Below are 12,632 nucleotides of genomic sequence, written 5' to 3'. Positions count from 1 at the left end.
ATAGTAAGAAGAAGAAGAACAATAGGGAAAAAAAAGGAGAGAAAGAGGAACTTCTCCAAAATGTGTATAAATGGCTAAGCATTACACACTACTAATTTAAAATAATTCCGTCCATGAATCAAAAGAGTTCTTTGAAGCCTCCATGAGAATAAGTTTTATTAAGCTACCTGAGTAAATGACTGTTTTCCTATTATTTAAAATAAAATCTAATAAATAAACCTAGGATTAAAATGTTCTTAAGTAATTTATTTTCCTAGGTATCCAAATAAAACCTACCACCAAAAGAAGTATTTACTTTCACTCCTCAGGAGCAGCCAAGATACTCTACTAAACCTCTTGCTGCAGAGTCAAGAAGCTTAGCATAAGCTCATAGCACTAATGCCTCTGTGTACAAGGTGAACTTCGTGCTACTATAAACATATTTCTTGGTTCCTGTCTCTTACCAGCAGGAGTGACAAATAACAAACTCTCCAGGAGGATATCTATCCTTCTAAGCAGAAATGGGAGCTAACATAACAACACAGCCAGGAGATTGAAAACAGTATCTACTGTAGGAGAGCAAAGAAGAGGAAGAAAAATGGAAGTGGGTGGACAGCAGCTGCGCAGCGATAGAAAATGGAAGGGGTGGGAAGGCAAAAATGAGAGGATGAATAGGGAAGGAGACAAATGAGATGTGAAAAGAGACAGAAGACAAAATTAACAAGAGTTAGTCTAAAACAGCACTTCTTAAATCCTGGCTCAGCCAAAGGAAATTACAAAGTCAGGCTGACAGGAAGAGTAAGTAAATCACCATGCTGCTGTCAGCGTCTCACTTCTTGAGTGGCGTTGCCAAGAGCCAGTCACGGCTGGGAAGAAATGGCCCCTGCACGGCTAGGACAGGTGCTGCAGTGCCTTTGTTAGCTACATGCCTCATCAACAGCTGCTTCAGACAGTAAGCACCATTTATTGGGAATGGGAGAATAGAAGAATGGGTAATCACAAGTGAGCCCAACTGGAAATGAGACTGACCCCCCTATTAGCTAGTCCACACACTAAAACAACTCCCCCACAAGTCACACTAAATCCAAAGCATTAGGAAAGCAGACAAGCGTTTTGCTAAAGAGAGCCACAAAAACTTATCAGCAATTGAGGTGAACTACTGTGCAAATTAAAATAACATCTATGGTAGACAAAAAGTTTCCATCCAATGTTCTTCAAAAATTCCTGAAATTGTAACAGATAAAGAAAGAAATTTCTTGGCAGGCAACACATGCAATGCAAGATCTGTGATGTTTAGAGAAGTGCTCCAAGGTACAGCTGGAGCACTGTATGCTTCAACGTATTTTAATTCATTAAAGACATTAGCCACATAGGATAACCTGATGCCCTTATAATCTGCAATATCTTGGCCTGTATAATCAGTCTATACAGAATCAATGTGGAAAAGGAAAAGGAAACTAAGTTTCCTCAAGATTCCCATCCTAACTGACCTTCATCAAAACACAAACATAGAAGAGACTTCACATATGGATGGACATAATTGCCACCTCACCCCTGAGTTTATTCAATAACCAAATAAGAATTAAATCATGTTTTACAGGTCTTTGTAATTGAATACAGTATAGTATTAACCATTAATCTGATGTACAATCATCATTAGCTCAAAGGGAGCCTAGGAGGAAGATGAAGGCCAATTTTTACTGAGAAACACTACCAAAAATGCAGAAAATGTTTGCATAAGCTGGAAACATACCGTGAATGTCTCTTCTGTACTTCTTTTCCTTTGTACTGGAGCAACTGGGAATTCAAGAAGGGACTTGACCGTCTTCCTTTTGGCTCTTTCCATTTGAATGTTAGTGAAATAGTTGACAGCAGCAAACTCAATCAGAGCAGAGAACACAAAGGCAAAGCAAACTGCTATGAACCAGTCCATGGCAGTAGCATAGGATACTTTTGGCAGTGAATGTCTTGCACTGATGCTCAGCGTCGTCATTGTCAACACTGTGGTTATTCCTTTTAAAAAATAAAGCAAAAGAACTGTTGAATCAAAGTAAAACAAGGCAATAACTGGTAAGGACCTTCAAACAAAGAATTTTAAATCACATATGAGCCATTCTCTGCTGCTTGTGAGTACAGCATTAAAGTCATGGCAAGCATGACATATCCATGAGCAGCTAAGTCCTAAAACAGCTTACCACTTTTTAAAGGAGCCACAGAAAGCCATGACTTCAGCAGATCATCTACAGCTCACATGGAAAAAAAACACAGAAGCCTTCATTTTATATGTTTTTCACATCAAGTTCAGTTGAATTTTTTACAAGTTATTTTCTAAACATGTGAAAAAAATATAAGTTGTTAAATTGGGGAGTACTCCTCAGACTGCAACAAAAACATGACTTCTCCTGTAAACGGCTCTGGATGCCCCCTATTATTCTGCATCTGTGTCTCTGATCACATTTGTAACCCAGGAAACATTTTGGTGCCAAGGAAGAATATTATGCTAAAAACTCTGTTAGTTAAGAAATCGTCAGGTTTTTTTTACAGCCTTCTGCTACTAGTCAGCCAATGAAATTTAATTAATTTTCATCTTCTGAAATAACAACTTTAATTAAAATGTGTGAAGCATGAACACTAAAAATGGCCATCAAAAGATGGCCACTTCATGGTAGTACTTCGAATGCAAACACATGCCGCATAAAAAACAAATGAATGGAATCTTTTTTTCTTTTTTCATCCAGAATATCCCATATCATAGCAATGTAAAATCCCAAGTATGCATTGAACACTGCATAAGTCCTAGTATGATAACCTCAGTGATGAGTGACTACAAATAGAGATGTCCTTACTCTTATGAAAAGAACACTGTATCCATTCTAATTCAAGATGCAATTTCTATGCTTAGAAGAATTTAAATTCATTAAGATTAGGTTTTTCAACAGATTTCTCCCATCCCCATTTGCTAAATGATGGTATTCCATCAAGGTAATATAATAAAAAAGGCTTCACCAACACACTGCCATACAGAGAAATGCTCACAAGTAAATCAGTCCTTCCTTCCAAAGAAGAAAAACAAAAGAGTAGCAGCCAGGTCATGACAGCTCAAAGGATTTCTCAGAGTTTTCAGGAGGATAAAAAATACAGATGCAAGCTCACAAAACCTTCTTCAGTGGGAAGGTGTTGAAAACCACACCACTGAAAATGTTTAAGTCTGAGGAAAAAAAAAAAAACAAACCCAGGGAAAGTTGGTTATTTGGGTTTTGTTTCTTTCCCTGGATGAGGCCCACCTCTGTTTAGCCCCATCCTTTCTAAAGACCTGAGTAGACCTCTGTCCACTTCAAGCAAAAACTTTGTCTGAATTGTTTCTAAAAACATTTTCTTAATAGATATAAAAATAGGGTAAAGTAAAATAAATGACCAAACATTAACCAAAAACAAGGAGGTAACCTGTGACAATATCAGTTTACTGACAGTCTTTGTCAGATTTTTCTTTATTAAATCATTCTTCTGCAAGACTTGGAGCTGCCAGTACAACTGTCCCTATTACTCTTGCCAGCATCTAGCAGTCTATAGAGAGGCTTTTAGCAGAGCATTCTCTTCCTGCTTTAGGCAGCTTTTTAAATGCTTTTATCCTATTTCTTTGTTAGGAAACATATTTCCATTTAGATTCTTGCACTTTGTCTTCCACTGAAGATTTTCTGTTATTTTCACTGTGCCACCTCATTCAAGCTGTATTTTGAAAAGATCAATTTTAATATCTTGTGATCAGTTTGCTTTTTTAATTCATTTTCACGATGGCAGTGGCAGAAAGGAAAGAAAAGCACTAAATATGAAATTACAGTAACAGAATCTAAGCCTTATTCATGGCGAGCTTCCACTGATGACACAGATACCTCACAAGACATTGGAACATCTCACACACCCCAAAATAATTTATTGTACAAGTATTCTATAAACCTTGAGTTCAAGTACTTTCACTACTATCCACTGGAGGATAAACCTGATCTGGATGTAGACTAAGGACTTGAGTGTATTACTCAGAGCCAGGTCTTTCCAGTTTTGTTCCCTCAAGCAGGTAGAATCCCTAGAGCTGCGGAGCCATTTGCTGCATGTTACCATGCCACCCTTCTGGCTATATATTCCAAGTTTCTCCTCAGAGTCCAAGGATTCACTCAACAACATTCTTCATACATCAACAGCAAGATTCCCCCTGACTTTAAATTATCCTCTTGTTTCTGCAATAGCATGGAATATACTCTGAATTTAAACTATCCCCTTGTTTCTGCAATAGCATGGAGTATACCCCAAGGCACTGAAAAGGCCTATTCTAGTGAGAGTTATTAAAAGAGCAAGTACAAGAAAAAGTTAAAAAAAAGGAAATAATTACCAAAAACAGTTCTAGCAGGTACTGATTCCTTATTTATCCAAAATGAAACTTGAGAGAGGATCACGGTCATAATGCAGGGGATGTAGGTTTGAATCATAAAATAACCCATTTTCCGTCTCAGATGGAAATAAACTGTCATAACAATATATTCACCTAAAAAAAACCAAAAGAAAATATTTTTCTGTGTATAAAATTTGTTTCAGGCTCTCAAGTAGGATTGTTTAAGGTGATGCTATTCATGTATCTTTACATTCACAGAAAAATATCTTCTTAGAAGAAGAATGAATGAAGGTTTGTTTAAAAATCCCAGAAAGAGTAGGTCCTTAGACAGAAGTTGATATCAAAAATGCTATAATACAACTAATACTGAATTACATTTTACAGTATAAGCAGGATTTTAAAAATCCTTTTGACAGCTGTTGAAGATGAGAATCCAACAACACAATTTATCTACCTACCACAGTATCTGTAACATTGTGGTACCTACCTGCTGAATAAAAAATTAAGAACAATGATACACATCAAATGTTATTCAAGCATCTCAACTTTTTGCTAGATTTTTAAGTCAGTCCCACTATGATAATGAAACAAATCATTGAGAAGAATTAAAAATACTCTAAATTTATCTAGAATGTTGTAATTCATATTAAGCAAACAGACCAAAAAAGCAGTTTTACCATAAACACAACAAACTGTCTACAATAAGGCACTACAGAATGAGCCTTTTGGGACACCAAGGAATTTTTTTTTATTAATTCATAATAATCTATATGCTGAGAAGTAAATTTCTAGTGAATTGCAAAATTCCATTTTATCTTTGAGTAAACCATCCATAGAGGAATACATGAAGTATGTTTGCTTTACTGGTTTCATTTTGACTATCTCACAACACCCAAACCTGCTGATGCTTAGAAAACGATTCCAAATTTTAAAAATATTTTGGGAATATGCTTGTTTATCACCATACTGCTCATCAGTGATACTTCAGTCATTTTGGATGCCTGTAGTCGCCATTTGCCTTATTTCTTACAGCACAAATCAGCAGAAGTATCTATTGTGACAAATGTATTTGTGCCTACCCTTATCTGGCTAGAGGGTTTTTATGGTTTTAATAACCCATTCTGTATGCTGTACTTCTATCCCGAGCTGTTTGCACCACCAAACAAAGGAAGTCTTTTGCACATAATGTGGATACAGTGCTGAGAAATTACTTCCTCACCCAGGCATCCTCTCGACTCTTCAAACTGCATTTTAAGCAGTGATTAAATGCTCATTTTGTCCCTTGGAGTAATGATCTCATTCTAGCTTTCTGAAAGACTGTCACAATCTACTGTAATGAATCTGCAAATGTAAATCTCAAGGACAGAAACCTAATTCAGATTTACACCCTCAGCCCTTAATACATGCCCTATGACATTCAGTAGAATAAAACGTACAGGAAGAAAAAGAAAAAAGGCTTTGGGCAATGTTACAGGTTAGTTTTACCTCAAGTTGACTTTTACTGATGAGATTCCTACCTGTAATAGATTTTATAGTTTCAGAGGATACCGTATGCCCAAGCAGGTCATACTGAACTAAACTGGAAGACTCCTCAGGAACTTCCACTGACTTCTCAGGTCCTTTTGTCCAGGTATAAATCATTTCACTCTTTGGATAAGCATCTACAACACAGCATCAGTTTGCATAAATAGGAAACTTTTTCTCATGCCTTACTAAGAACCAAAGCCAAAGCTACTGAAACCAAACAGTAAAACATACATGAACAACTTCAGAAAATACCTTTCATGTTAAGTTACCCCCAAAAAGCCACACTTGGAGTAGAATAAATAAGAGCTGAGGTAATATGTCAAGTGTCACACATAAATTCAGTTCAAATATGAATGTGAAGACTAAACATAAATTCCTTATGGATCAGCCCTTACTGGGCATGTAAAGCTTATCTTTATTTCAGCAATTTCTAACTATAATTTTACCATTACAATATACTAATATAAAAAAGAAAAGAGTATGTACAAGGAAGATATATTTTGAAGGTTGGGTGCACATTACTTTACAAAAAAAAAAGATGATTATACTAAAAATGGCAAAATTTTAAACTTCTGTTTAAAATATTTGCCAGAAACCGTAGGTCAGCAAAGAATTCACAATGGCCCCAAAATAAGCACACACAAAGAAACATTTTTACATTTAATTCAAAAGACATGTCTTAGGGCTAGCATTCAATCCCTACACAGTCCAAACTCCTGTTAAAATTGAATCAAATCAGTCTTACATTTGAAATGGTTACACGTTATTTCAAGTTTCACTGTGGGAAACATCAGACTAGTGTTCAGCAATTCCTGCTGAGTGGTGATTCTGTCTGAAGAGCTGTTACTATGAATGAGCCCCCACTATCAAATCCCCCCTATCATACAGCTGATATCAAAGGCAAATCTTGCAGCACATGGCTTCCACTGATGAAAAGTCGTATCAGAGCTGTGTCTTTCATACCTCTGTTCAGGCTGACTATCCAGCTGTATAAGCTAAATTTATGCAATGCAAAATCTCTGAAGGCTCTGCAGCAATTCCTGACTTCAGAGCTCTGGGGTCAAGGAGAACAGATTAATGTCCAGCCATTGGAGGGTCTAAAGCAGAGAAGTCAGTGACCAAGAAGGCTTAAAAGAATAACAAGATAGTCAATGGAGCGCACCAACCATTTCCAGGGGGTCTCAGAGGTCTCTGCTTAGGATTCACATCAGGGAACCACAGTTACTCTCTCTAGTTTTTATGCAGCAATCCCAAACTGTTCCTCTATCCAAAATTTGGATATTTTTCAAAAACCTACATCTGACTTCAAAGCAGAAAAGTCATCTGCACTAAGATTTTTCGCACCAGTTAAAAAGTTATTTATTTTGTCTAAACTTGCCATGCAAACTCCTATTACAGGCCAGCAGACAGACAATTACAAATAGACATCAAATCTCTACACATAACCTACACCTCTTTCTTAAGATGCCAATGTGCTTCCACTATCTGTAGAGAAAGTCAGCTAACCTGCTTCCCTAGGTGTCTTTTACCCGGCTGTTTAAAGGTAAGTTTCTCTTCTCCAGATAACCTCTCACTTCACTGAGTATCCAATTCCTCCCCAGGAACCAAGAAAAACAACAAATTTCAAGCAACTGCGTGTCCAGAGTAGTGGGGTTTAACATAATAGCTGAATCACCACCTGCTTTTTAGTTCTCTGGGTTTAATTTTTGAGGTACTAAATAGAAGTATTGAGGAAATTAACAGGAGTTTTTTCTGCATAGAGATTGCATATCAAGACATAACTCTCTAAATTCATAAAGTCTAGTAACTGCTTAAAATTTAATTCTACTATTTAAATTCTGTAGTCACAAGAAATTTGATAATTGCAACTTACAACTCCCAAATTTGAGAGGACAAGCATGACCATCCATGGGAAAATCCACTAATCTCATGGGACACTCTGCACTTATTGTAAGCCTATAATGGAACAAATTAAATAGTCTCTGGTTGCCATTTTGTCTAGGCAGTACAACTTTTGCATACAGTAATTGTAAGAAGTCAAACAAATACATTAGATACCTCATTGTGTACAGGATGGTGCCATTTCTCATTATTCTGAAGAGTTTATTTGGGGCTGTCATATTATGTGCAACAGACTTTTTCCCATTCCTGAAGAAAGTATCAGGAGTCCATACCTTCGAAACCATCAAGTTGTTAAGTCTTAAAATTTCAATAGGGCCATCATATTTTAATCTTTTATCTACCCATGTCTGACGAAAGAAGACATCCATTGTATATTCCTGTATTAAATTGCAGAAAAACAAAGATCACATTTGCATGTGTGTTTCCTGTAAAAGAAGAAATCCCTCAGGAGCAAAGAAATCATTAGAGAAGAAAATCCTAAGTCCACTACAAAAACATCTTTCCACCAATTAAAGTGTCTTGTGTATTTCTTAATAGCTTAATTTCTTACATTAGTCATATCAATAAACTGCTACACATTTAATCATTAAGGAATAATTAACCTAATTAAGTTCAAGGAAGCAGACAACTGAGTTGGAAGTCAAGCATATAACTGGAAACAAAATTATCTCTGACAAGAATTGTCAACAGATTTTTAAAGAAAATATATCCATTGATCAGCTGCTGCTGGCTAAATTGAAAATACCAGGACAAATGATTAGTTCCACTTTAAAGTTAGGAAAGAAAACCCAGCTTCATCTCATGGAAAGTAAGCTTTTAACTGAGGAAAGCTAAGTAAATCTTTTGCCATGCCCACAAAACAGGGATAATAAACTATATAGATATTTGCATATATATCTACATTTTTTAAAAGTATGTAACTATCCCATTAACTTCCTCAGAAAAGTCACTCAGATGCTCCAAAGAAAACATGCAAACAACTGCAGAATGGCAGACAGAGGCACATCATGAGAAATCAAATGTGAATGAATGGATGAAAGAATGCATTTCTCATCCCAGGAAGCTAAAGCATTTCATAAAAAAGCTTCCATGTGGCAATGAAAAAGGTCACGTTTAAGTCCTTTCTAACTTACAGTTTTGATTTTGTTGTTAAGCCAAACAATGTTTTCTGACTAGATTTCAAATTTTTCTGCATAATGTCTCCATTGAAATTACTTGTAAAACCGTAACTGTTTGCATTGGCAGGAGGCATGACTACTAGTAATGCATCTTAGGATTGCATATCTTCTTTTCCACAACTGTATCCTCCACTGTGATTTACAGTCAATCCATGAAAAGTGTCTCCTCTAGTGTCATTTCTTGCTGGCAAATTCATAACTCATAAGTAGCAGTTTCTGTTATTAGCTTCTACCTGACAGATTTTGTAATATAAGATCTCAACCATTTTCATTAAATGAAAGCCATTCATAAAATGAAAATGGGTACAAAAGCAACTAAAAAGACGTTCTGACCTCCCCTGTACTGAGACCATAGCACGCGTCACTGTTGCAGCAAGTTTTATGAGTGCAGCCACATTCAGATTACATTGGGTCACTAATGGATATATTAACTGAAGAGTATTCCAGAAACAATTCCTGCATCCCTAAATAGCCTCCTAAATCATCCTTAATGAAGAAAGGGGAAATAAACTTTCCTTTTTCAAGTTCCTTACCCATCTTCAGTCCATGTTGTCACTTCTGCCTAGATATATGCTCCAGTACAACTAATAACTTCCCCTGAAAATGAAACCTGAGAGATGACGTGCAGCCCTCACTGCAGATTTGAGGCACTTATTACTAGATTTCCTTGGGACCACATTCTTGTACCCCTTGTCACTCTGAAAAGCATCATCCTGCACGTGATAATCAAAAAAGGGGTAAGATGCATTTCAACATTCGAGTGCTGTCACAACTGTAGCTCTGGAAAAAAATACCTTACTATCACATACCTTTCCATATAACAAAATTAAATCAGGTGCAACACAAAGTGAACAACAGCACTATATGGGAAGAAAATTACTACCCTGAAACTGCTTTTTCCATGAAGAAGTTCAGTTCAACACATATGGCTGCATTGTTTCCATGGGATTTCTTGATTATGTTATAAAAAGATCAACTGCTTCATGATTTAAGGGTGCATCACTGTATTTGAGAAGTTGATGAGAGTTTTGCTGGATTTGACCTTGAAATCAAAAGCCGTTCAGCCACAAATAACAGAACATGCAAATGTAATATTTCTCCTCTGTTACTGTTTCATGCATGTGACTTGGACATTTAATTTCTGAATATACTTGTGAAAACTCTTTTCAGACAAACATTTGCTGAGAGTGATGCTTAAAGGAGCACAAAGATCAGCAAAGGGCATTCATCTGAAATGAAAACGTCAACAAGTATTTTTGAAGTGATGTCATTACTATTCACCTGAGCATACCACAAGTTTCAGAAATGAAAAGCAATTTCAAAGATATTACACATTTTCCCCACAGTAGACTTACTTGGACACTCCCTGCAAGGCTGGATTCTGCCTCTGTGCCGTGAAAATCTGTTTTAAATCCCATGAAGTGAATTTCTTAAGCCAGCCAAAACCCACTGAAAGTGTGACCAGAATCAGGCCTTATGTATCTAATTATAACCTGTAAATTAAGCTGTTACTAATCTTGCCTAATTTGCATGATTGACAGAACAGTACAGATGAAGCATCCACTCCTACTGCAGCTAATGGTTTCTCAGAACCAGGAAATAGCATTTTAATCCCAGAAATACATACCATTTCTACATCAGAAACAGGTCCAAAACTGGTGACATATATATCTGTTTTGACTTCAGTAACAGGACCTAATGTATGAAAAGGAAGTGAGCAAGAAAATTTGAATTTTGCAGGTCAACAATTCCCATAAATGATCCTGGTGTGTGAACAGTTACCGCTTTCAGGGTTCTGTGGACGAGCAAGAGCAAAATGCAAACAGAGGTCAATTCACATAAGTCTCAAATAAGAAGCACTTCTCAATTACCTTTACCACATAAGTAAATCAAAAGCAGCATTGCCATGCAAATCCCCATTCAGAAAACCAAAGTTGACTCAAGCGCTAAGAAAACTGATGCCAAAAAATTAAAAGGCTCACTGAAAACACCATTCTACCTTACAACAAGCACTGAATCCCAGAAATCCACTTTCCTCAAAGCATTTATTGCTAATATTTGGACCTACAGGCAATAACTGGGCAACAGACATTAGCATGCTATGTACCAAGTAATTTAGTATCGCAGGATCAAGAACTGCATCCACTTCCTGAGATGTACTTAAGTGCTTTAATACTAATATCCAAAATAAAAGTTGGAGGTCTAAGTACCTTTGAGGGTTTGAACCAAGATGCACATTCTGCTACAATGTCTGTCGTGAAAGAACCAAAGATACTTAGGACGCTGCCAAAAACAGTGCATTGAACAGAGGTTTTGCACTCTCACAACTGCCTATGGCAAATCAACCACCAGAGAAAGCAGTTTCATTTTAATGTATTATTTCTTTTACTACCTTGAAGTCTTAAATGGGCATTTGCTCTTCCGTACACTCTACATTTCCCCTTAAACCACAGAAAACATGCACTAATTTCACTGGGATTTGGGTCTCTTCCTAATGTAATAATCTAGAAGGCTGCTAATCATGATCCGCTGTTACGACGATTTTGTGATCAAAGCATTAGCTAACAGTTTAATTCAGGTAATTAACTCACATCATAAGTTTGATAAAGAAATCTACCAAAGGTCTTACCAAACGGTATCTGTTTGAAAACAAAATGCATCATCTACAAATTCACAACCAGATTCTAAACCCCTACAACTCAAATTACTATAAAGGATAAGTGGCTCAAGTCTGATAAATCAGGTTTTATCATAATATTTGCAATCTAAAAATGAAAGAAGGAAAGATTCAACAGAGTTAGCAGCAGAAGAATGTCCCACTTGAAAAGAAAAAAAATTCTAAAAAATCAGTCTTCACAGATGTCACTTTGAATCAAATGGTAAAAGATAAAAAAAGAAGTAAGCAATGGGAAAATAGGGAAATTGAAGTTCTTGCACCTAGAATAAGTCTCAAGCTGTGAACAAAAAGTAAAAGAGAACCATGCAAATTTTTTTTACTATAGAATTTGCCTATTATTTAGAGATGAAAAGCTAAGAATTTTTCATCTAAATGTCAAAAAGATTACTTTGCTGGAAGCTAAGTTTCTCAGAAGGGCATTTTTTCAAAATAAAAGTAGAAATTCCACTGTACAACAGTTGGTAGCTCAGAGATCCCTGGAAAGTTGTATAGTTTGGCATGTCTGTCTCAAAGAGCCTTTTAAGAAGCAACCACCAAGTTCCAGATTACACACTTTCATACCAGGCCATTTGTTTTGCAATGGGTTACTGCCTGAACATGGAAGCTGCTCCCCTTTCTCCAAATAATAAAGTGTTCATCAGTCAGGGAAATCCACGATCGCTCATTTTACTAACCACATGGTCCAATGACATTTCCTGAATATATTGATTTCTGGAGAGCAGAAGAGCTCCAAGAGATTAGAAGTGAAGACATTTATCTACAGTGCTAGAAAACAGCAGAGAAAAGCCCAGTCATACTTGCATGTAGAAATAGACGAGATTCAATTACCACTGATCTCCCATAAGTACACTTTTAAAATTTATCCAGGGTTGATTTAAATAGATAGATATTCATTTCATTTGATCTTGAAATAGTTCTGCAATCAGTTCTACAGAAGTGAAAAATTCATTTTCCCACATAGCTTTAATAACAAAATACAGGAATT

At 36.4% G+C, this 12,632-nt stretch overlaps 1 protein-coding gene across 1 annotated transcript in view; it reads right to left on the bottom strand.

The window, feature by feature from the left end:
- The window catches only part of GABRA4 (gamma-aminobutyric acid type A receptor subunit alpha4), a 36,471-nt gene that overhangs the window by 16,326 nt on the left and 7,513 nt on the right, over positions 1-12,632 (bottom strand). The window contains exons 3-8 of the mRNA XM_058025133.1: positions 10,598-10,665; positions 7,949-8,169; positions 7,764-7,846; positions 5,881-6,024; positions 4,364-4,516; positions 1,733-1,992 (exon numbers count right to left, since the gene is read on the bottom strand). Coding sequence (XP_057881116.1) covers positions 1,733-1,992; positions 4,364-4,516; positions 5,881-6,024; positions 7,764-7,846; positions 7,949-8,169; positions 10,598-10,665 — 929 coding nt within the window. The remainder of the gene's footprint in view (positions 1-1,732; positions 1,993-4,363; positions 4,517-5,880; positions 6,025-7,763; positions 7,847-7,948; positions 8,170-10,597; positions 10,666-12,632) is intronic.

Source organism: Melospiza georgiana, chromosome 5, assembly GCF_028018845.1.
Source record: "Melospiza georgiana isolate bMelGeo1 chromosome 5, bMelGeo1.pri, whole genome shotgun sequence".
In the NCBI taxonomy this organism is placed as follows: domain Eukaryota; kingdom Metazoa; phylum Chordata; class Aves; order Passeriformes; family Passerellidae; genus Melospiza; species Melospiza georgiana.
The sequence above is the reverse complement of the archived record's forward strand: the minus strand, read 5'-3'. Positions and strand labels throughout refer to the sequence as shown.